A 25,364-nucleotide genomic window follows, 5' to 3' on the forward strand; every position below is an offset into this window, starting at 1 on the left:
CCATTATGGCTAGCTTGTCCCTTTCTCACACTTGGGCTACATGGGAACTGTGGTTTACCTATCACAGAGCTACATTTCCCAGCACCCTTTGCAAACGACTGTATCCAGGAATTTTTGCAGAACTGAGGCTGGGTACACACCGTACATTTAAAGCACATATTGCTAGCCATTAACAATGCAATCCTATGCCTGTCTACTCAGAAGTAATCTTATTGAGTCCGATGGCACTTTTCCCCCAGTTGTGTGCATAGGATTTCTGCCTAAGTGACTGTTTCAGCTCCTATTTCTAAAGTTTCTAAAGTCCTATTTCTAAGTTGCCCAACAGCTGGAAAAATGCTTGAGATATATTTCCTGATTAATATCTTCAACCATATTTGCCTCCATTTGTTCACAGGAATACAGTCATGTTTGACTATATGGGACATTAATCTGCCACATGAAGTGCAAAACCTGAGAAAACATATTGAGCTGAGACAAGAGTTAGCAGAAAAAATGAAGAGCATTTCTTTGGATTAACTGGCTATGAAAACACATATCTCACTGGGCTCATACAGGAGGTTTCTGTTCTAGCTCCATTGAAATATGCAATGTAAATATTTCTCAGGATGCATCAGCATCAGTTTTGTTTAAAATATAGAGAATATTATTGACTGGGCAGTGCCTTAATTTTCCAGTGATGAAAGGTACGTAGGAAACCCAGCTGTAACATGTAATCTGAACGCCTTTCATCTGGTTTTCAATGTCTTTTATACCACTCCACATTTAGAGTAATTCCACTATCCCATGCTGTATTTATGTGTGTATATTTAATCAAGCAATATTTTTATACTTTGTAACTTTTTGAAGCATTGTGATATAAATAAAGGCATGTTATAGAGCAGGGGTTGGCAACCTAAGGCCCTTGGGCCAAAAGTGGCCCATGGGGTCATTTTACCGGCCCACGAGCCACCCCTGAGCCAAGCTACCTGCTTGGCGAGTCCTTGCACGCTGCGCTAAACTGGCGCGACGCGGAGACTCACTTCGGCGACACCGGAAATCACATCTGCACAGATGCCAGTGCCAGAAATCGCTGTCGGAATAACTTCATTGGACACAACCACATGCCAGGTCAGCACTAAGTCCAACTGAATTAAATGGAATTTACTCTATGGTAAATGGGGGCTAGATTACAGCCCAGCTTTGGTCCCGTTGAGATCTATTCAACTTACATAATCCTGTTTGCATCCAACCTGTTTAAAGCACTTTAGATTGCTATTGTTGTGAATGTAATTATGATTTCATGGCGTCATTTCAGTTTGTGGGGCATTGTATCCAATGGAATGGGTGTTCACTCTGTCGCGGGACACTAGACAAGAGCAGACTTGCGAGAAGTTGGCTGGACTCCCTCGGTTTTTCCTCTTGTCTAGACACACAGTACGTTCTCCTGACTCAGCTAAGTTTTTTACTAGATTATGAACCGCCTTTTTTTCTTTAGATTTCCTTTAACGTTGTTTTTGTTCTACAATTCTTTGTCCACACGTTGTGGTTTTTTCCACGAAAAAAGAAAACCCTTTCCATTGCTGTTTAGGTTTGGTCATCCCACTTATTTGCTTATTTAAAAACGGTTTGGCCACCTCCTCCCAGTTTGCTGTTTTGACACTGGCAACGGAGTGAGCATTCCTATTACATCCCTGCTGGTTCGCTTTGGCAGAGACATAGTGCCTGCCCCTTGTCCTTATCTTCCTGGTTGGTGGTTGTCACAAGGAGAGTGTGTGTAGCTTCTGTTTTCCCCCATTCCAGGTCCACAGCGTGGCAAGTGGAATGTGTGGTGTGAAGCTTTTGTCTGCCTTTTTTCCTGGTCCACGGAGTATTTATTTGGTGAAAATTTGAGTCTGTCTCTGTGTGTGCGCACGTGCACACACACACGCCTCTTTGCTGTCTTAATGGCTGCTATGGAGGACACTTGTGGCTTAAGCCGCCCACCTCTGAAAAAAGCAAAACAAAAACTGTAGCACTTAATGTCCTATAAAGCTGGAGGATGTGCTAAGACTGCTCCTCTAGCTCTTCCAATGAAGCGTCTTTCTTCCATAATTTTACCCCAGTCCCAGGCTCACAATACAGAGCAGGCGTCAGCTCCTAAAAGTGCTTCCACTCAGTTGAATGCTCAGACTATACCACCACCTGCTGATTTTATTACAGAAATTTCCAGGGAAGGGGGAAGTAGGCAGGGGTTTTTTTCTCTTTAGGGACTCCGTCGGTACTTTCTGCTTGGCGAATCCAGAAAACTTACCACAAGTCTTTGCTCCTGTCTAGTGTCTTCATTGGATGCATCGCCCCCCTCTCAAAACTACACTTCAGATGAGATCAATTGTTCTTTCTCTGTTGAATGCCAGTAGCATATTCCTGTCAGGATGCTCCTTCCCCTTTCCCACATTCTCCCTTGGCAAATTTGTATTTAATTCTGATATTCCAGGAGATGTTCTGTTTGTCCTTTCACACCATTCACCTTTCCTTTCTAACAAGCTGGAATTATAGTGGGAATGTAAAGCAAGGTGATTTAAGGCGGTTGCTGATGGCCCGAAGGGGTTTGGTTAGGATCCTCTTCACATGACAGAGGCAGGAGAGAAAAAACTCCATCAACAGAGTGATGGCTCCTTACAGGATGAGTAAGTTACCACTCCAATGTGTCCAGAATCTTAACTTTACTACTCTGTTCCACAAGGTCATGTCTACTTTAGGTTTGGTTCGCAGAAAGACAAATCTGCTGAGACCTCAACTACTAGTGATATTTCTTTACTGACTGATAGCTGATAACAGGCCATTTATATTAAAGAGGGTGGCTAAGACTGAGCCGGATGTTCCTTTGCAGTTTAGAAAGGGCACCAATTTGGCAGATAAGATTTATTTTCTGGAGACAGATTTCATGGCTTATATAAAGACTCTTTCTGTGGACTGTCCGGATGCCATTCTTTCCTCTTGCAATTTATTGCCTCAGGAAGTTGATGTGCAACTGAAGGATATGACGGATAGGCATTTGGATTTTGCCTTGCGTAAGGTGCATGAGGCCATAGCATTGTCTATGCAGGCGGCTTGCCCAGCTGCCTTTTGTGCAAGGGCATGCATGGTTTGGTTGGAGGACTTGCTGCAAAATCCCCCGCAGGATATTGTGAGGCTGAGGCAGACCTTAAATAAATCACTGAAGGCGCAAGCCTGTATGGCTCATGCCACCTTGGGTGTGACTCGGTTTTCTGCCAGGGCAATGTTCACTCAAGTCATGGCACGCCACACTTTGTGGTTAAAAAACTGGTGGGCGGATGCGGCATCAGAAGTCAGTTTGGCCACTGTCCCATTTGTGAGGGGAGTCACTGGTTTGGGGATGGGTCCCTGAAGGATGTGCTTATTACATCTAAAGATAAAAGAAAAGTGCTGATGACAGCGGCGGAGCAAGCCGATCAGGTGACTGGGGCGGCGCACGTGCCCTGCTCCCGGGGGCGTGGGCACCCACTCACACAGGCACCGTGGGGCCACCTAGAAGTCTGCCTGCCTCCTCCTACTCAGCGCGGAGCCTGTGGGCGTCCAAGCCACCACGCTGCTCCCAACTGCAGGCCCTGCGGTGAGTGCCACCCACCATTTTGTCACCCCTCTCAGTGGGGACACCCGGGGCAGGCCGCACCTACTGCACCCCCCTTGCTACACCCCTGGCTGATGAGTCAGAAGGAGCATAGGACGTATGCCAGGCGTTACACCCCTGTCCTTTTCCACCTTTCGTAATCAATACAGGCAAAGGGACTTTAGGATTAGACCACAGGGGTTTAAGCCTAGATTCTGTTTTTTTATTATTATCAAGTTCTTTTTTGCATACATCCATATACGTTTTCCAGCCTTAATTTGAACTATACGTAGCAGTAAACAGTTACGTAAGAAAAGAAATACAGAAAAAATTACGTAGCCACTAGATTCTAAGCTAGACAGGGTTCCCAGTGTTTCCCAAACGCTGCTGGTTCAAAAAAAAAGTCCGCCAAGAACCATAACCAATGGTGGGACAGCCAGCCAAGTTGGGGCTTGACTGCAAAAAAATTATTCCTGCTTGGATGGAGGAGGCAAAAAAGCCACTTGAGGTGGCTGGGTGAAACAGGAGAGAAGATAGTTTAATAAAAATGCTAGTTTTGAGGCCTGGCGATGAGGGGTTTTGGCCTTCTCTTTTGATGTCCTAGGATGATGAGTTCTCATTTCTGACTTACAAGACCATTGCTTTAGGTTATTTAAGCAATTGGGCTGGTTATCATTTAAGGAGATCGTTTTTTATTATAGCGGCTATAGGTATGAGGAGAAGAAAGATTGTGAAGTAGAATGTTGAAGCTAATTGGCCGATAATAATGGGTGTTCTACAGGTTGGCCCCCAATTCATGTTAAAATGGTGATGTCTGAGATTAAAAGTCAGAATAGTATCTGGGATAGTGGAGGCTAGCAGTAGATGTGTTGTTTTGATAGATGAGGTATTGGCATAATAAGCAGGCTGAGGATTGAAAATAAAAGGACTAGGACGCCACCCAGTTTGTTAGGGACTGAGCGAAGAATGGCATGGGTGCTAAAGACTAATTTACTATGGTGGATGTTGAAGCCACTGCATTGGATAATTTATCACCATGTGACTGTGGCAGGAGCAAAGAATTGTGGGGGGCAGGCTGAATCTCCTCAGTTTTTTTCTGATGGAGCAGTTCGTCGTCGTCGTCCCCCCCCCCCCCCCCCGGCATAAAACTTAATGCAAGTCCCCTATCCAGCTTCATTCCATCTCCAATTCCAAAGCACCCAGAGAGTTGAGCAGCAGTTGAGGCTTGCATGCCTCACCTCCTAAACATGGGGGCCATTGGTACCCTCCCAGCAGAGCAGTGATTTCAAGGACTTTACTCAATCTTTGTGGTTCCAAACAAAAGGCCACAAGAAGTGGAGGCCAGTGTTGGATCTCAGATTCCCCAATCTCTGGATAATTTACAAGAAGTTCAGGATGCGCCCCATTCGACTCATCAGCAACCTATTAAAGCGCCACTTCGGGTAAGACCACAATTGTCCTTTCTCATATAATGTCTTATACTTTTAAACTTCTTTTCTCTTTAAATAAAATAATGTGCTACCATTTTCTGTTTTTTGTCTATTTGTAATGTTATGGCTACATGCAGATTCAGGATTGTGAAGTTCTCTGCTTTAACACATTCTTGTTGATATACCACAAATTTTCTGTGTATATACGAATGTATAATTTGCAGACTGTACATGACCTTTATGTAATAAAAATAAACATTTTTTTAACTTTCACACAAATTTCATTTTATAAGTCTTTTGACAGATGCTACACATAACTGTAAGCTGAGTGAAGTTTTCTGTTGAAATCAAATTGTTCTTAGTAATTAATCAGTTACATTAATGAGATAATGTATGTGTATATCACTTGAAATACGTGTAAAATTTTATTCATTACGTATGATGTATCTGAAATGAGGTGAATTGGAGCGATCAAATTACGATGCCAGTAATCCCCTCCCCCAAATAAGATCAGGACCTCCACAAAGCCACACATACAGCTGCTTCCTTTGGGGAACTCTGATGATGGAAGCACAGACAGGAAGCCTTGCTTCTCCCCTAAACTTCTCTCACCACAGATTATTTTACACACTTATAAACTGTCTTACAGCTAGAAGCTGCTGGCATGGTGTATAGGAAGATAAAATACAAAAGATTAAACTCCAGTCAAGTAATGTATATGTTAGGGTAAAGTGTGCCTAAAACACATAAAGGTAAAGGTAAAGGTACCCCTGCCCGTACGGACCAGTCTTGACAGACTCTGAGGTTGTGCGCCCATCTCACTCAAGAGGCCAGGGGCCAGCGCTGTCCGGAGACACTTCCGGGTCACGTGGCCAGCGTGACATCGCTGCTCTGGTGAGCCAGAGCCGCACACGGAAACGCCATTTACCTTCCCGCTGGTAAGCGGTCCCTATTTATCTACTTGCACCCGGGGGTGCTTTCGAACTGCTAGGTTGGCAGGCGCTGGGACCGAGCAGCGGGAGCGCACCCCGCCGCAGGGATTCGAACCGCCGACCTTTCGATCGGCAAGTCCTAGGCACTGAGGCTTTAACCCACAGCACCACCTGCGTCCCGCCTAAAACACATAAATTTTACACATAAATTAGTGCAAATAGCATACGCAAATTGGCCTTCTGACTGTATTCTAATTATCTTGGCAAATGTGCACAAGTCCCTTTGAAACTATCAAGAGCTCCTATGAAAGGGCTTCAGGAATTTGGGAGGGACTACAGGGGTAGCCAATCTGGTTCTCTCCAGATATAGCCCCTCATTGGCCGTGCTGGCCAGGCTAATGGGGGTTGGAGTCAAAATATCTGGAGGGCGCTGTGTTGACTACATATATTGGATACAGAGGGTCTTTGCTTTAATTCTCAACATCTCCCACTAAAATTTTTGTTGTAGGTCGAGCAACGATTACATCAAACATTTAAAGAAGTTGCTGGACCGTATTGATCTAACTACCCACAAGGAAGCTTGTGGTCACACAAAGGTTCAGTACTTTGAAAAGGGCTTTAAAAAGTGATCTGGCAAGGACAAATTCTGGAAAGTGACAGACCCATGTTCTGATTGGCATTTTTATTCTGTACTTGTTTATTGGACTTCCTAGATTGTCGATGCGCAAATAATGACAGGAGCAAAGGGACACTGGTAATAGCATTTTGCCAACTTGTGACAGAACAGTGATGAATCAGAAGCAGCTGTGTACTCATTGAGATTGTCCCAAGAAGTAACAGCGCCAACCTTACAGGTTCTAGCTGAACTTTGTGGAGGAGATCCCAGTTTTTCCTTTAGGCAAATTAGCTGTTTATTCAGCTATCACTATTGTGGATATCAGCATATCAAGGAAATAAGACAGAAAAACAAGAGCAAGTAGTAGATTATAAAAAGCCAGATGATGATGATGGAAATATTAGTCTTCAGTGGCAACCACAAGTCACCATTATGAAATGGACAGTGCTGTACCAAATTCTGATGATCAGCATTTATGTCAAAGGTAAGGGAATATCATTAAGACATTTTGGGAGGGTGCTTCGTTTTCCTTTTCCACCCTTCAGATGTTGATGCTTACAAAGCATAAGGGAATCATGAGTCTTACCTGTTCTCACAAATGAGAAATTCCACGTGTTCAGGTTTCATATGCTCATACAAAAGTTCAGCACCACGAAAAGAGGTTTAGAATGTGCTCCACTGAGTGAGGATGAATTCCTGAACTTGCTTGAAATCTTACAAGAATAGCTCAGGATACAGCTGTCGCCATTAAGTGCAACAGTCATTTTTGACACATCATGGACTGGAGCAACTGACTTTAGCTGATTGACTACTAGCTTGTAAAATAAGGATTTTTGCTTGTAACAAACTAGCCATATGACTGATTGAGTACCATCTTGTTTTAAGATGAGAGCCAAACCATATAAATAATTGCACATGGGAGTGGGGTAGGGCAGAGGCGCTAATGCAGCGAAGGCTAAGCATGCTCAGTGATTATTAAAGAGTGACTGTTGTGGTAGCAGAGACAGAAAATCAGGTGGGAGTACAGGCAGAATGGAATATCCTGGAGTGGGGAGTGACTGACTTACTGGAACACGGAACATCATCAGAAGTCCACACTGCAATATTTTGTTGCAACTCAGTCGTTTGCATGCAGGTATCAGTATCAATGGGGTCACGAAGAGTCGGACACGACTAAACGACTAAACAACAACAAATCAGTATCAAGGGCCATCGTGTGTGTTTTTCTCTTTTTAAATACAATTTCAGAATGGTACCCTTGTTCTAGAAGATGGAAAGTACATGTTTATTAAAGATCCTGGAAGCTCTCAGTGTGAAACTGACAAGCAACCATACACAGTGTACACGGTTGGGCTGTACTTGATAATCAAATACATACATGGAATAACATTGATCTGGGACACAAATACCAAAGTTTCTATTATAATGGAGCCAAACTGGAAGGTAAGCACAATGTAGATAATTTAAACACTTACCGTATTTTTCGCTCTATAACACGCACCTGACCATAACACGCACATCGTTTTTAGAGGAGGAAAACAAGGGAAAAAACATTCTGAATGAAACAGTAGATGTATCATTTTTGGGCTTCATGCTGTGGCCACAGACATGTGATCTGATGGTGAATTTGGGGTGACCCAATGCAAAAATCCTGAGAATTCCTGTGGATCCATGCTTTGTAACCACATTTTTGCACCATTGCAGCCCCAGGCAACAGTGGGTGCGTGATTTTTTTGGTGCAGGCTGTAGCCATGGACATGCTATGTGATCTGATGTTGAATTTGGGGTGACCCAATGCAAAGATCCTGAGAATCCCTGTGGATCCATGCTTTGTAACCACATTTTTGCACCATTGCAGCCCCAGGCAACAGTGGGTGCGTGATTTTTTTTGGTGCAGGCTGTAGCCATGGACATGCTATGCGCTCTGATGGTGAATTTGGGGTGACCCAATGCAAAGATCCTGAGGATCCATGTGGATCCATGCTTTTTAACCATGTTTTTGCACCATTGCAGCCCCAGGCAACAGTGGGTGCGTGATTTTGGGGGGGCAGGCTGTAGCCATGGACATGCTATGTGATCTGATGGTGAATTTGGGGTGACCCAATGCAAAGATCCTGAGGATCCATGTGGATCTATGCTTTGTAACCACATTTTAAGTGGGGAGCGAAGGGACATGAGAGGGGTGTGCAGAGAAGCAGCTGGCTAAGAATGCAGGAGAGGGATTTAACGGGAGGGAGGAAAGAAAGGCAAAAGTTTCCCCCCACCCAAGCCAGCTGTCTCTCTCTCTCCCTCTCTCTCTCTCTCCCTCTCCCTCCCTCCCTCCCTCCCCCTCTCTCCCTCCCTCCCTCTCTCCCTCCCCCCCTCTCTCTCCCCCCCTCCCCCCTCTCTCTCTCCCTTCCCCCCTCTCTCTCCCCTCTGCTTGCCTGGAGGGGAGGGGCTTTCCCTGCTCTTTGTTCTGTTTCAGCAAACACAGCAACGAAACAGAGGAGGGTGGGCAGTAAGACCCTGAGGCAGAATGCAGGAAAGCAGCCACTTCCTCTTTTCAGCCTTCCCTTCTCCGTGAAGCACCGCGGTTTGACTATTGCTTGGTTTTTCGGCTCCAGGGACCACACATTCGCTCTATAACACGCACAGACATTTCCCCTTCCTTTTTAGGAGAAAAAATCTGCGTGTTATAGAGGGAAAAATACGGTAACTATTTTTACGTAAGATTTTTATTTAACAGTAAATTGTGCTTGATCGTATCCCTGGCAATAATAATGCAAGCAGAACCCTGCTTCTTATATCGTTACATCAACTTCTTACATCATCTTCATTAGTGTTATTACCCCAACAACATATGTAACCTATAGATCAGGCTTCTTCAACCTCGGCCCTCCAGATGTTTTGAGAATACAATTCCCATCATCCCTGACCACTGGTCCTACTAGCTAGGGATCTTGGGAGTTGTAGGCCAAAAACATCTGGAGGGCCGAGGTTGAGGAAGCCTGCTATAGATTCTTATTTATACCTCAGGAGCAGACCAGAAGAGAGCAGTTCCCTCTCTGGTCCACACAAAGGGCCTGCCCCCAAGGAAACTTACTGGTGTGGCCAATTCGCTCCCGGGGTAGGGCCCAGGATGCAGCACAGCCAAGCCTAGGAGGTGCTTCACCATATCTTTCTGCTTGCAATACAGAGACAACTATGTGTCCTTTGTGGAAATCACAATGGAAATCTTCAGGAAATCTTCAGAACCACTAGGCATGGTTCCCTAGCCGCCAGACCGATGGAGTTTGGCAACAGTTGAAAGACAAGCTTTGCATGTTGGGACACAATAGCCGAGACTTACCCATGCGATGCAAATGCATACTGCAAAGAGTGGGCCGAGAAAAAATGCAAAATTATTAGAGGCTGTAGGTTCAGAGCCTGCCACAGCCAGGTAAGCCTTTGGAAAGAAGATTTGCTCAACACTTTTATACATAAAGTCCCCAACAAGACTTTGGGGTGGTTTAGACAATAGCCTGGTAAGGCCCTATAAGAGGCAGCCAATATGTTTCAGTCTAACCTACCTCACAAGCGTAGTAGTATTAGTAGTAGTAATAATAATAATAATAATAATAATAATAATAATAATAATAATAAATTTATACCCCACCCACTCTGGGCAGCTTGGTCATATGGTGGAGAACAGACACATTCCCATCGCCATGCCAGGCAGCAGATCTTGGCGCCTGGCTAAGCAGTGGAACCACAGACCTGCACCCTAAAAATAATGGTAGTTCAACAACACCTTCTCCTTAGGTTGACCCCACTCCGTTTCACAAGGCTTGTATCGAAGAAGCTTGCGCCTGCACCATGGAAGGGAAGTACCTTGGGCTCTGTACTGCTGTTGCGATGTACGCAGAGGCATGTGCAGCAACTGGCATCTGTGTACAGTGGCGTACCCCAGAACTTCGCCGTAAGTGAAACATCTACTAATTCAGAAAAACCAAACTACTGTATATGAGGAATAATAATAATAATAATAACAACAATAATAATAAATAATAACTTTTATTTATACCCCGCCCTCCCCAGCCAAGGATGGACCGGGGCGGCTAACAGCCAATAATAAAAACAAGTTAAATAAATACAACTGAAAAAACAAGATATAAATACATTAAAACATTAAAAGGAAGATATTTGTAATCCAATTTGCATTCTTCCTTTTCCGCCGCTTGTTGGCTTAATCCACTGGTGACCTCTGAAAAGCGCCACAAACTCCAGCAACAATGGCGAACAGGGTTTCCAATGTCTTCCTCCTTACGAAACGATGCTGGCAAGGGGGTGAATTTTATAAGTCCCAGCGCCAAAATCTCCTTCTCCAACACTGTCTTAAATCACCCAACAAAGCCCACTTATCGGCTTAGTCCACTGGAAGCCTCAAGAAAATGCCACGTACTCCAAAAGTAATCAGGAATGGGCTTTCTGGTGTCTTCCTCCTCACGAAGTAATTCCTTGCTCCTCCTGCAACCTTCCGCCATATGCCATCTTCTCCCAACTTCCAGGACGGACTCCCTTCCTGCGCCCCGAAGAGCAGGAGAGCACGACTGGGCACCGCCAGGTGCCAAATCCCCCAAGATAACCTCTTGAGATTCCAAGGTCCGCGTAGCCTTTGCTGAACCTCTAAAAAGCCCCCGCGTTGCTTGAGATTCCATGGAGGGCTATCTCGCACTTCTTTCAATGGCCACGGCTCCGCTAGAAGTTCCCGGAAGCTTATTCAAGATCTTCGACAATGATGTCCTCTGGAAGAGAATGAAAAAGAGAGACTGAATTAACAGCCTCTCTCAACAACGCCTGCCAAACAATACCCAAACCCAAGGGTCCAAGCACCTCAGCCTTTGTAGCTGGAGTCAGTCAGGGCCCTGCCTATGAGGTGAAGTGAAAAAGGCCTGCAAGGCACAGCAAGAAGGCCTGGGAGATCTTTCTCAGGAATGAACCATAACGCCATAAGTGAAAAGTCCCCAGGGTGTGGAGATTCGTTTACCTTCTTCAGGAGCTGGCTGAATACGGGACCGGTGACGGGCTATTGCCTTCTGCAGAGGAAAGAGAAAGCTGGATGAGACGCCTTTGGTGAAACTACAAAACCCACCATTGACGGGTGCAAGGGAGCCCACAAGGAGGCCCCAGCCAGGAAAGAGTGGCTTCCCTCAGGCTTGGGCCCAATCCCTTGCCCCAGAGGACCTCCATGGGTCCTGCAGCCTCCTGGGCAGAGGTGGAAGGGCAGCACCAGGGAAGAGGGCAGGACATGCCTCTGGCATCATCCTGACACCCCAGGAACCCATGCCACTGCAGAATTGAGGGCAAAGACCACAGTCAGCAGGCAGAGGGTCTGGGGGATCCAGTCCCTCCTCTTTTGTTTCCCCCAGTACTAACCTCAGGCTTCAGAACAGTCATGAAGAGCTTTGTCACAACTGCAACAAGAGAAGGACATGGGAACAGGTTAGTTCGTCACTTTGCAGCTTCCAAGATTGTTGCAATAATCTTCTCCTCGATTCCCTTGCTTCTACACTCCTACTACAGGGGTGGCAAACCCCAGGCCTTGGGGGCCAGTCTTGGCCTGCAGCCCCCCAAATGAGGCTCACAAGAGAATGTGGCCCTCTAGCCATGGGTCAGAGCCAGCAGTCTGGCTCTTTTGGTTTTTTTCTTACCAGCTTCCCCTACCCCCCAAATCCTATCCTATACCTTGAGCTGCCCCCTAGCCTATTCCTGCCCTGCCCTTCCCAAAATGTTGTCTGTGGGGGGGGGGGTACTTCCTCACCTGGTGTCACAGAAGGCTCCTTGTGGTGCAGCGGGGCCACTTTATTGCTCTTTTTGAGCTGCATGAAGCTTCTCATTCGCCTGAGCCTAGAAGAGGTGATGCAGAACAGAAATACGTTTAGCCTAATAGAGAATTGCCAATAGGTGTCACCCCTATTCATGGAGGAAGAGGGGAGTATCTACGGTTATGATCTGAAATAGCTAGAATGAAACAAGCATTAGACAAAGGGAGGGTCGGGTGGGTGAAGCTCTGGAGCCAATCACATGGTTGCTGCCAGCTCCGCCTCCTATTTAAGCAGTCTGGCCCCGCCTCCCTGCAGGGCTGATTGGCTAACTGAGGTTTGGCGGGAACCTCCAAAGACTAGCACAGGGAGGCAGGCCAGCCCAACAAGCTGATGGGTCCCAAGTGGGCCGAGGTGCTGTGTGCGGTCCCTCTAAAGAAGGTGTGAGCGCTCACTGCGTGCCCAGGTGGAGACCCCCCCGGGCCCAAGAGACCCACCAGAAGGAATGATGACTCGTGACAATGTGTTCTGGAATACAAAATTGGCCACAACTTTATTTAACCTTTCAGACCTTGGCTTAGGCATTGGGTGTGTCTCCCTCCCAGCCCCCCAGCCGGGGGGCACAGGGGCTCCTCAGGGTGAATGGGATATGGGAGGATGCACAGCAAGGTTTTTGTGTACGTTGGCAGCCCACCCCCATATCCCGGCAACGCAGCGGAGTTCACTGACAACCTTTCAGTGTATGGCCAGTAACTCCCATATACAAACCCCTTTAAGAGGGGACCCTGGAATCGCCACCTTGGGGGGGTGTCACCACTTCAGCCCCCTCCCCCATTTAGGGAAGATAGACTAAAGGATTCTGCAGGCAGAGCAGCTGTCCCATGCAGGGACCGAGCCTGCAACCTTGGCATTATCAGCACCACGTGATAATGAACCTACGGGAATTGTTCTGGGGAGAAGGGGCAAAGAATAGGATGGGGCCCCACAAACTTACCATTCTGTCCCGCGAAGGACAAGTCCGCTGATCCTGCCTTCCTCCTGAGTCTCTAGAATTGACCGCAAAGTTGCTGCTGCCTCCACCTTCTATTAAAACAGTTCCTGCCTCCCTCAAAAACCAAAACCAAAGCCTCTCCGAAATCTCCTTCTGCACTCCCACCTCTCTCTCTACTGCTCCTCACTATCCCACAATGGACACCTGTGGCTTTTAAGGGAGAAGCAGGAGATGTCACAAAGGAGGGCAGGTCATTGTTCCCATGGCAACCCACCCACCTGGGCCAAACTCCCCCCCCCAATGTTTCTTCAGAACTTGGAAGCTGCTGTTCCGTCCTGCTGTTCCGTCTGCAGGTGAATCTTCTCTTTTGGAGTTCATGTTTATATATCAGATCATTCTTCATTCAGCCCCATTTCCAAAGGGAGACAATCCCAACGTCCCTTGAAATGCAGGAGAAGACTCCCAAGTCTAGGGGTGTCCATAGCACAGGATTAGACAGTCTGCTTTGCATTATCCCCATCCTCACAGATAATCCTGGATGACATCTTCAGGTGGGGCAGAGAAGGTTTCCTGTCTGAAACCCGGGAGAGATGCTGCCAGTCAGTGTAGACAACGCTGAGGTGGATGGGTGGATTCTGGCCTCTGTAATGAAGCAATAGGCAAAGGGTCCTGAAGCAGAGCTAGTTGGGGGGGGGCATCTGTCAGGGACTCCAGCTGTGATTCCTGCATTGCAGGGGGTTGGGCTAAATGACCTTTGGTGTGGCCCCCAGCTCCATGATGCTGTAATTTTAAGTTTCTACTCTGTACTGGGTCCTGTTAGATTTATGCAGCATCACTTTTCTATAGGCCTGCTTCAGTCCTTGGAGACCTAGTTCGTTCACCCTTCAAAAGCATATATTTAATGTGGTACAGTGGTGCCTCGCAAGACGAAAAGAATCCGTTCCGCGAGTCTCTTCGTCTTGCGGTTTTTTCGTCTTGCGAAGCAAGCCCATTAGCGGCTTAGCGGATTAGTGCTATTAGCGGCTTAGCGGATCAGCTGATAAGCGGCTTAGCGGATCAGCTGATAAGCGGCTTAGCGGATCAGCTGATAAGCAGCTTAGCGGCTTAGAAAAAGGGGGGGAAACCCGCAGGAACTCGCAAGACATTTTCGTCTTGCGAAGCAAGCCCATAGGAAATTCATTTTGCGAAGCACCTCCAAAACGGAAAACCCTTTCGTCTAGCGGGTTTTCTGTCTTGCGAGGCATTCGTCTTGCGGGGCACCACTGTACCTCGTCGAAGGTGCACACCTCATTCCTGGCATCTATCTACCCTGTGAACACAACAAGCACATTTGTACTACAAACAACAACAAACCACCAATCCTTCATTGAACACACACACACAAAATTTTCATTAAATTATCACATGCATCAAAACTTATTTACATTGTTGAATTTATCTTAAAGCTGCCAATGTTTTCAAGTATACACAATTCCCCCCATATATTCAATAAACATTGTCCAATCTTCTTTAAACATGTTCTTCTTGTTCTCTTATTCTATATGTTAGGTCTGCAAACTGTGCATATTCCATCTGTTGAAGTTGCCATTCTTTAGTTAGATGTTAGCCCTGCCCTATAAATCTATTGATTGGAATTCCGTTCCTCAGTTTAAAAAACCCCTGTTTATTTCCTCCCAGTGTGTTCCCTGGGTGTAACCAGTGGGTGTAACCCAAAGGGCCACAATAAATGTGATAATGCGTACCCCTGTAAATCCTTGAGTGTGCTTCTAATAAAGAAGTTACGGTAGCCTGTTACTTCATGAAACTGATGATTTTTCAACATGTGCCACCCCCTTTGGGGGTAGAAATACAGCTGATATGTAAATCACAAAGATACAGTGCAAAGCTAGAACAAAAGTTGCTCCATGACGCAAATGGCTACACGTGATACAGGTTCCCAACATGCACACTAACACAATGTATTCCTGCACGGTCATCGCAGAACACGGTGGAAATCCAAGCTTAGTCAGCAAAAACAGCCAATGCTTATGCATATGATTGATCTATCAACTTAAATGAGGTAATGATGTACAATTGGTGGAAACTGAAATGCTTTGTTTGAAACTTTATAAATACCACTGCCTGGACCACTGGGTGGGGTTGCAACTTTTGTGGAGCTATCCCATTGTAACCTATAGCTTTGCAATAAACAATGTTGGACTTCTACCCCCCAGTGTCCTGAGTTTTCTTTACTAGCATGACACAGGAGATAAGGCATTTTTTGCTTAAAACAATGTGTGTGTGTGTGTGTGTGTTCACCTGCATGCACTTGTGTGTGTTTATCTGGACCTGTTCCCTAAAAGAGGCCCCCCAAGATCAGGGTTTTGAGACTCAGGAGCTTTTCCACAAGGAAGTTTTGATGTCATAGTAGGGTTATCCCCACGTACCTCTTTGGGCAGATCTTGATGTGGTTGGTGGGGAGTCCTAAGACAGCTTTGATTTTGTGCAGATGGTTATGCTTTCAGCCCCATGGTGGAGACATGTGGCGCATCTGCTCTCATGCATCTTAGTAATGTGAAGTGCTTTTACTGTACCGTATTTTTCGCTCTATAAGATGCACCCAACCATAAGACGCACCTAGTTCTAGAGGAAGAGAACAAGAAAAAAAATGTTCTCTCCCTCTCTGCGCAGCGCCCCTTCAGTGAAGAAGCGGAGCCCCTTCCATTTATCCTCCCACTTTACTGGAGAGGCGCTGTGCAGAGAGAGAGAGAGCTGCGCAGCACCCCTTTAGCGAAGCGGCAGGAGAAACGGTGCTCCGTTTCTCCTGCCACTTTGCTGAAGAGGCGCTGCGCAGAGAGGGAAAGCTGTGCAGCGGCTCTCCACCAAAGCGAAGCCAGGGATCGATCCCTCTTGCTCTCCTGGCTTCAGCGAAAGCAGCGCGAAGCCTCCTGAGCACAGCGGGAGCGCTCCCGCTGCGCTCAGGAGGCTTCGGGCGGCTATCCCTGAAGCCAGGAGAGCAAGAGGGATCGGTGCGCACCAATCCCTCTTGCTCGCCTGGTTTCAGTGAAAGCTGCGCAGCCTGCATTCGCTCCATAAGACGCACACACATTTCCCCATACTTTTTAGGAGGGGGAAAGTGTGTCTTATAGAGTGAAAAATACAGTAATTTGAGCCATTTTATTATATGTCATGATTTATTAATATTTTTTTGTTAAATTGCTTTGGTTTTATAAAGAAAAGCAGGATATGTTTTAAATTAATGAAATAAAGTCTTCTCTCTGCAGCCACCACCCTACTTAATTTCAGATTGTTGGGGAGTGGGGGGGAGGGGGGACCCAGAGGAGAAGCTCAGAGGGTAGATGCAAGGTTTTTCGGGCATGTTCATGCAGTAAAATGAAGCCTTTTAGGAATCCAGGTCCCAAAATATAGAATCATAGAGCTGGAAAGGGCAGGAATCTTGACTAGATCATATATGACAGATGGCCGTCCAACCTCTGCTTAAACGCTTCCAAGGAAGGAGAGACCATCACCTTCTAAGAGACTCTGTTGAACAGCTCTTACTGTCGGAAAGTTCAGTCGGAATGTAGCAGAGATGGAGGACTCTCATCGTTGGCCGTGCTGTTTGGGGCTTCTGGGAGTTGGAGTCCAGCAACATCTGGAAGGCCACAGGGTCCCTACCCCTTGTACTCAAGCACCATTTGAAATGTGCCTGAAAATAGACCCGTAGAAAAATCTTCAGAGACAACAAAAAAATAGACTAGTAGCCAGTAGCTCCCTGCCAACAATTTAGAGGTTGTCAGTGCTTGGGCAGCAGTGGCCAGACTTTGTCTATTCAAGAAGGTACTGCTATTATCTCAGTTATAACTTACTGTTTCTTGATCACCGTTCAGTTTCCCCTCTCAAAGTATAAAGGTAAAGGGACCCCTGACCATTAGGTCCAGTTGTGACCGACTCTGGGGTTGCAGCGCTCATCTCGCTTTACTGGCCGAGGGAGCCGGTGTACAGCTTCCGGTTCATGTGGCCAGCATGACTAAACCACTTCCGGCGCACCAGAGCAGCTCACGGAAACACCGTTTACCTTCCTGCTGGAGCAGTACCTATTTATCTACTTGCACTTTGACGTGCTTTCGAACAGCTAGGTTGGCAGGAGCAGGGACCGAGCAACAGGAGCTCACCCCGTCACAGGATTCGAACCGCCGACCTTCTGATCGGCAAGCCCTAGGCACTCTGGTTTAGACCACAGCGCCACCCACGTATAGCTCATAACTAATTTGCTTTTGCTTTTCCCTTTTCGTACAGAATGCCCTACAGTTCCAGGTATGTTTTCTTCTTCTTTGTTCCATATGTGACAAGAAGTAAGAGTTTTAAAGGAAGATCAATTAGAAGCAGCAATGCAGAAAACTGAATGCAGAGCTGGAGCTATGGGGGGGGGGCTAGCCTTTTTTTGCCCCAGGTGAAGTCTCCAGAGGGGCACCATTGAGGCTCGCAGCCTGTGAGTGTGTGTATGCAAATGTGGGGTGGGTAGGTGCCAATCTGGGTCTTTGAACCGGGTGAAATAAAGGCAGATTTCACCCCTGCTTAATGAGAGATCTTCAGATGGAGGGTGGCTGTAGCATCTCCTTAGAGGAGTGGATTATTAATTCTTGGTGATGCAGATTTATAGTATACTGGTAGATTATACAGAGGAGACTCATAGGCGTAGCCTAGGGGAGGGGTAAGCCTCCTCAATCAAGTAAGTAAAAAAAATTAAATGCTTCAGTAACTGAGGTCCTGCCCCACCTAATTTAAAGCCTGCCCCCACCCAATATATGCATGTATAAATTTATATGTATGTATAAATATATCTGCATTTATTACATAGCAAATAAGATTTTACCAACCCATTTAAGAGGTAAGAATTGCAATCTCTCACACACTTACCTGGGAATCATCCCAGGGGCTAACTTCAGAGCAAACCTAGAGAGAATTGGATAGCAAATAGCCTGAAGTGGATTGGGCAGGGCCCAAGGCGCATTTTGTAGGAAGAACAAGCCTCCCAGTTTATCAGCAATGCCCATTACTATTGGAGAAATGTACAGAATGTGCTTGCAGCAGCTAAATAATGAGATCTCTATATATTTGTTTTTTCAGTACCAACCTCATGTCGGTTTCAAAATAAATACTACCAGGTGAGCTGAATTTTCTCTCTCACAGCGAGAGTTCTGAATAAAAGCTTTCATTCCTGACCCTGTCCCTTGGACACACAGCAAGCACTTAATACAAGGCAATGTTCTTTTTTGTCAGCATGAAGGCCATTTTCTAGAATCATGAGGCAAACAAATTGCCTGTAGCTGGGGATGGGAGATAAATTTGATCGCCATTAAAAGCTGCTCCTGCGGTATAAGCATAATGAAGCTGTGATCCGAATTGCGATTCGAAACTGCAGTTGTAAGAATCACAATTTTGAGAGAACAGGATCAGCTGAATTAAATCGTGCTGAATCGGGCTTTGGGGCCCAGAGTTTTGCTCGGAGGCAACGCCAACATTGCTACCTTTCGTTATTAGGATTTTCCAGACTGGGGAAACGTTTACTTCCCCCTTTTCTTCTTCTTAAAACCTAGCCTATTCAAGAAATACCAAGAAACTGCTGTTCCTTGAGGCTCATAGGCCTTTTTTTCTTGTGCAAGTTTAAAATACTCCTTGGGCATTTTCTAGAAGCAGGAGAGAAAACCCTTTTGTGATAAATCAGATAAAATCACAGTACAAGAGCAACAGTGATTTTATTTTAGTGTTTTGTTGGAAGCCGCCCAGAGTGGCTGGAGAAACCCATCCAGATGGGTGGGGTATAAATATTAAATTATTATTATTATTATTATTATTATTATTATTATTATTATTATAGTTCAAAAACTTAGCTCTTTACTGATGCTCTTTCACGTTGTCCAATGCTTCAGCCGTGTTTACTATCCTTGCTAGGTGTAAATGAATGTAACCTGGTTCCTGTAAAGGGAACAGTTAATGCAGACGGCTGCAAAGGCCAAATCCTGATGGCAAAGTGTGTTGGAGAATGCAAAAATAAGTTGATTTTGATGCTTCTTCATAGACATCTAGAATAAGCTGCTTACATTGTATTGAACAGGGGAGGTGAAGGTACCGTAGATTGTGGGGAACAATTCTGCTAGACAATCACACAGTAGAATGTAGTGATTTTTTTCCAGCCATTTCCGCAGCACATGGTCCTCTCGATTCAGCATGTGAAAGGCACATGGCTGCAGTGGCATTTGGACCATGGTGTTCACAGGGGACGCACTGAACAATTTGGCTGCTTCCACTGATAGGGATTGGGATCCCCAGTACATACAGCTAGAGCTGGTATGGGGCCAGTCTTTTTAATCTTTGCAGCTGTGGCTTTAAGGAATCTCCCCAAACACACTTGCTAGAAAGTGCTTTAAAAACACAGTTTCGAACCCTTCAGCACTGTTCAATTTTAAAAAGAGTATTTTTATTATCAGCTCATCATGTTTTTCTCTCCTGTTTTATTCTCGTTTCAGGTATGGTGACGTTGACCGTAAATTGCTGAACAGGTGTCCTTGCTGCAAGGCAAAGAAACATATAGACAATATGTGCCACACAGGAAAAATGGCACAGTATAAATGTCGGCACACATATGTTGCCAGCAGCTGCCAGATTTACAGTGGTTACCAACGTAATCGTATTTTAAATGGTTTCTCGTCCGCCCTTGCCCCGTACTCTCAAACATTAATAAAATGTGGTTTTGAGATTTCCTATGTAACCACAGCCAGTGGTTTCAAGAATTGATGCAATTAAGACAATGCCTCGATCTTCAGAAAATTCCAGAATATATGATTATCTTCCAAAATCTCAAATCGAAATGGAAAAATAAATTCTATTTTGAAATAGCTGTTCCCAGTTCTGTTGGTTTGGCAACTATTTGCACCACTAAACAGATGTGCTGTACAAACTTTCCATTGTTGTGACCTATGACATGACTGAAATAAGTTGCATCGTCAGTCTGAGTTAACTTACGGATGGGTCAGGGTTTCCCAAACTTGGGTCCCCAGCTGATTTTGGACTACAGTTCCCACCATCCCTGACCCGCTAGCTAGGGATGATGGAAGTTGTAGTACAAAAACAACTGCAGACCCAAGTTTGGGAAACCTTGGGCTGGATGAAAGCATGATCCTGAAATATATTAACCAACTACTCACCTGAAAAGGAGTCCTGTTCAAAGTGAAATATGTTTACAGGAGGAAGTGTGATACAGTAAGCAGGAGGTTTCTCAAAGAAAGCTGGAAGACCACCTTGATAAATAAGCACCTTGCAGACCTCAAAATGAAGCCATCTGAGACCCACGTACCTACGGGACCACCTCTCCTGGTTATGCCCTGCAGAGGATATTTTGGAGGTCCCAGGTTGCAAAGTGGTTAGATTGGTCTCAACTAGGGCCAGGGCCTTTTCAGTACTGGCTCCGACTTGGTGGAACGTTCTATCACAAGAAACTAGGGCCCTGCGGGATTTGACATCTTTCTGCAGGGCCTGCAAGACAGAGCTGTTCCGCCTGGCCTTTGGTTTGGATTCAGTCTGACCCTTATGTCTTCCCTCCCCTTACGGCTTTGATCTATGGGCTACTTTTAAAATGAGGCTGCATTAATTGCATTTTAACCTGTATTTTAAATTGGGTTTTTTTTCTCCCTCCCCCCATTACGTTTCTATTGTAATTTACTGGTGTTAGCCACCCTGAGCCCGGCTCTGGCTGGGGAGGGCGGGGTATAAAATTTATTATTATTATTATTATTATTATTCTGAAAGTTCATACGTAGACCATTTTCAGAAGCTTGTATCCCTAAACCTGGCCCTGTTTGTCAAGAACCAACAGCTGTTAGTTTCCATTCAGTTTGCAAGTAAATGAAAGTAGTTCATTTCCTGCAGATGAATCTCAAACCGGAGAGCAGTCAACAAACAAAATAAGTTCCTCAGGCAAAAATTACCCTAAGTCTGGAATCTTAAGAATCCTGTTTCTGCAGGATTGCTTTCTTGCTGGAAAACAATTCCGTTAGAAAACTCCCCTCCTGCGCAGACAGCATGCAATGCAGGAGCTGCTGATGGTATTTCCTATCATTTTGGGTCCTTGATGAATACACAGGCTACTTTCCACATAGAGAAAGCCTTAGGAGTTTAACTGGTTTAAATTATTTTTCTAAAATACGAAAGCAGGAGAAGATTTAACAGGCTTGTTCCTCGCAGCCATCAAGAAAACTATGCTGAAGGTCAGTGGAGCAAGTCATCCTATATAACCTGTATTTGCTCGATAACACTTCTGTAATTCTGACCATTACCGGTGTTATTAGAAATATTTGGGGGGAGGGGGGAGGATTAAGGCTGCAAAGGAAAATGCAAGATAAAATGGTGATGGGCAACTTCCAAATTAAGTCATGCTCAAGAGGAGAACTACTGGCTGTATCCAACTAACTCGTTCCATCAGTACAGGGATTTACATAAACAAAAATCTGCTTTCCTGGGGCGCGGAGGGAAAACCCCATAACAGATTAAGGGGGTTGGTTCTTGGGGGTGGGGCTCCACTGCACAAACAGAAATCCTTACGCTGACCGGATTGGTTGGATATTGTCCACTGAAACTGACCACAGTCCAAAGATGTCTATGGTTCTACACTTGCGTATGAGATCACCTTATGACTTGCTCTGTGACACCTGCTCCAGATGATGCCTTTCTCCTTTTGACTGCCAATATAGAGCCTAGGACTTGCTGATCAGAAGGTTGGTGGTTCAAATCCCTGCTACGGGATGAGCTCCCGTTGCTCGGTCCCTGCTCCTGCCAACCTAGCAGTTTGAAAGCACGTCAAAGTGCAAGTAGATAAATAGGTACCACTCCGGTGGGAAGGTAAATAGCGTTTCTGTGTGCTGCTCTGGTTCGCCAGAAGCGGCTTAGTCATGTTGGCCACATGACCCAGAAGCTGTACACCGGCTCCCTCGGCCAATAAAGCAAGATGAGCACCGCAACCCCAGAGTCGGTCACGATTGGACCTAATGGTCAGGGGTCCCTTTACCTTTATATAAAATACATTATTATACTGCTGCCAACACAGCTGGTCTCTCTTCTGCTTATAACCAGAGTGTCTCTTACATGCATTTATGTAAGAATGGGTTAAGAACCTCGGAACCTGTGTGTGCTACCTGCGGCCCTCCAGGTGTAGCTGGGCTCCCAGCTGCCATCATCCCTGGACACTGGCTTTGCCAGATGGGACCGAATGAAGCCAAAGTCCAACAGCAACCCCTGGAGGGCCACAGGTTCAGCATCCATGAACTCACCTTAGGCAACCTTCAGGAAGTCGTTCAACATGACGATACCTTATTCCCAGGGACAAGAGCAGGTGTGATGACATAGCAATGCTGCCAAAAATAGGCTTCTCAGTGGCCCCAATGGTGGTGTTCTTTCTATGGATCAGAGTGATGCTGCCAATCTCTACACCAGGGTTTCCCAAACGTCAGTCTCCAGCTCCTTTTGGACTACAGTTCCCATCATTCCTGACCACTGGTCCTGCTTAGCAAGGAATGATGGGAGTTGTAGTCCAAAAACAGCTGGAGACTCAGGTTTGGGAAAGCCTGCTCTACACCATGGCTTCACAAAACCGATAAAAAGAGAAGACGGCTGTAATTCCAAGCAAGGAGGATTCAATTGCAACCAGGAGGCTATTTCAGGTGGTCATTTCTCAGGCAAACGTAGGGCATGTTCCATCCTTTGTTCATAAAATGTCATTCTGAGAATGTGGTTATCATTTTAGAATACTTTCAACACACTATTAAATCCTTATCACCTTCATCTTCACGAGGAGCCTGCAGGTCGGTCAGTTTTATTCCCATTTTACAGATGGGCAAACTTGGGAAGATAGACCAGTTTTAGCGAAGTTATGGTTGGGGGTGGCGTCAACCCAACTTTCCCAGCTCAAAGACCATCTTAGCCACATTGTTACTTCAATGAACACTAGACACTTTTCCATCACTCAGGATTTCTTCACGTTTTTTCACCTCGGCATCAAACCCATTGAAAATGGTGTCTGCAAGGCAGCATTCTACCCAGCAGCTGTCTGAATGCAATTTCCCATGTGGTTTGACAATCGGGATGAGAAACACATACATGCCGCATGTACCCAAGTCTTTGGCTATCTGCTTGGAGTTCCAGAGAGTAGTACTGTCGTGGAGAGAGGCCTTCAAAAGCTACCATCATATTCAGTGCTATCTGATTTTCCTTATCCTTGAGCATCTAACTCTCATAAGAATTTTAAGGTCTCAAATATAGAAAAAATATTCATAAATACACACATATCTAAATATGTATAAACCATGTGTCTGAAATAGTCCAGGAGAGGAATCCTGAAGCCATTCTGACTCTCCCAATGACCTCAAATATTCCTCCGCAGCAAGGGAGGAAAATGGGGAAAGGCTTCCCATTGTCTTTTCGCTTACAATTCCTGTCTTTGTGTATGAATAGGGTCAGCCTGGGACCTGGATTCAGGAACTAAAGTTTTAACCATCACAAAAGAATGGCCAGGCTGCCAGGTAATGCAACCAGAGACCATTATCGGGTATCCTGGCAGACAGGATTTCTGCTGCAGACCACCTCCTATGGTTTTTGTATGATGATTTTGGGGTGGTCTTTGGCTAATGTCAAAAGTCTTTAAAGGTTCCAGCACACTTTAAGTTCAGGGTCTCTTCCTCCTTGGAAGGAGGGGAGGGAACTCTGTTGCAAGAGAAAAATTAATATCTGCCTTGCTTTCCACTGGATCCTGCCTCCACCCATTCTTCTCTGACCAATCATGGACTAAGGGGACATAAGAGTCCCATTGGAGAGTTCGGCAGCAAAAGCCAAACCCCAATTTTTACATCAAAACTCTGACTGATCTTTCCACTTTGGCCTGTCCATCTAATATGGAAGATATTAGATGGTCCCATTGATATTCAAGTAGCACCAAGCATTGCACATTAAATTTACATCCTAATTTCTGCAAGGCAAGGGACGCTTTTGAGACCTTTCCTTTCTTTTCTTTTCTCTTCATCAATTTCTTCAAATAAGTCTTTGGGAAATAGATATTAGCCAGCTGATGTCCGAGGGCCCTGAACGAGAACCTGTCATATCCATCTCTTAAGTTCAATGCAGGTATATGCACCGATCTCAGGTCACGGGACCACAACCTAGCAACATATGTGCTGGGAATAAGCAGCACTGACTTCACTGGGACTGCAACTGTCAAGCATTCAGTATGCCTAAATGCATCTGTTTTTCCGTGTAGGCTCCATTCTAATTTTTTCTGTAATTATGTTGAGCACTTACAAACGTCCGTACATTCAGAAGAATTTGCATCCAGCGTGCCGGCATGTGAAATGCTTTAAACATGCCCCAAATCTCCAGAAATTTCCCAGATTTTAATAACCCCCATCAGCTCCTGTTGCATTTGCCCATCCACGGGCCCCAGCAAAATGAAGCCCCCGTTCTTCGAGACAACCTATGAAATTATGAAGAGGCAGCATGACTTTCTGTCTTATCTGTTTTCTCTCAGGGGTTGTTTTCCCAACACCGTTCGTTTCAAGCAGGAGCCGCCCCATTTAAAAAACTGCACCCACTCTCGGTAGCGTGTTTCAATTCGCTTCCTTTCATGGGTTTGATTTCCATATTCCAATTATAGCACTTAAAATACATCTTATGTTACCCGTTGCTGCTGCTGCTGCTTTCTTTTTTTAAAAAAAAACCCATAATGAAACTTCAATTCTGAAGCAAGTTCTGTTAATTATCCTGCTACACCGTATATTGAAAAATACACATTTCACACGTCTGCGCATAGTTTTTGGTCAGAAATAGGCAAAACCTGGAATCTAGAGTGCTGTACGTTGATATTTCAAGGCCCAAATGCTGTTTATGTGGAAGAGTCGAGTCTTGCTCATTCCGGAAGATTCCATGGCCTCTTTCTGAATTCTTAAGAGGAGAGACAAGTCACACAGATATGGCTGGTTGCTTGCTTTTTCCTTTCTTTCCCC

At 45.5% G+C, this 25,364-nt stretch overlaps 2 protein-coding genes across 4 annotated transcripts in view; both read left to right on the plus strand.

Annotated features, from left to right (window-relative positions):
* Window positions 1-5,292, plus strand: part of LRRK2 (leucine rich repeat kinase 2) — an 81,272-nt gene extending 75,980 nt beyond the window's left edge. For both annotated transcript variants that reach the window (XM_083701234.1, XM_083701235.1), the window contains one exon: window positions 395-5,292. In XM_083701234.1, the coding sequence (XP_083557360.1) occupies window positions 395-516 (122 nt within the window). In that variant the 3' untranslated portion in view covers window positions 517-5,292. The remainder of the gene's footprint in view (window positions 1-394) is intronic.
* MUC19 (mucin 19, oligomeric) lies at window positions 982-20,214 on the plus strand. 2 transcript variants are annotated; one of them, XM_083701669.1, is made up of 6 exons: window positions 982-1,107; window positions 6,460-7,051; window positions 7,816-8,010; window positions 17,617-17,634; window positions 18,448-18,485; window positions 19,273-20,214. In XM_083701669.1, the coding sequence occupies exons 2-6, from the start codon at window positions 7,043-7,045 to the stop codon at window positions 19,280-19,282; spliced, it is 270 nt and encodes an 89-aa protein (XP_083557795.1). In that variant the 5' UTR covers window positions 982-1,107; window positions 6,460-7,042; the 3' UTR covers window positions 19,283-20,214. The 2 variants fall into 2 exon arrangements, with proteins under 2 accessions (XP_083557795.1, XP_083557794.1); XM_083701668.1 differs by having other exon boundaries at window positions 19,848-20,214.
* The last annotated feature ends 5,150 nt before the right edge of the window (window positions 20,215-25,364 follow it).

The sequence above is a fragment of the Podarcis gaigeae genome, assembly GCF_964106915.1.
Source record: "Podarcis gaigeae genome assembly, chromosome: 10".
NCBI lineage: Eukaryota > Metazoa > Chordata > Lepidosauria > Squamata > Lacertidae > Podarcis > Podarcis gaigeae.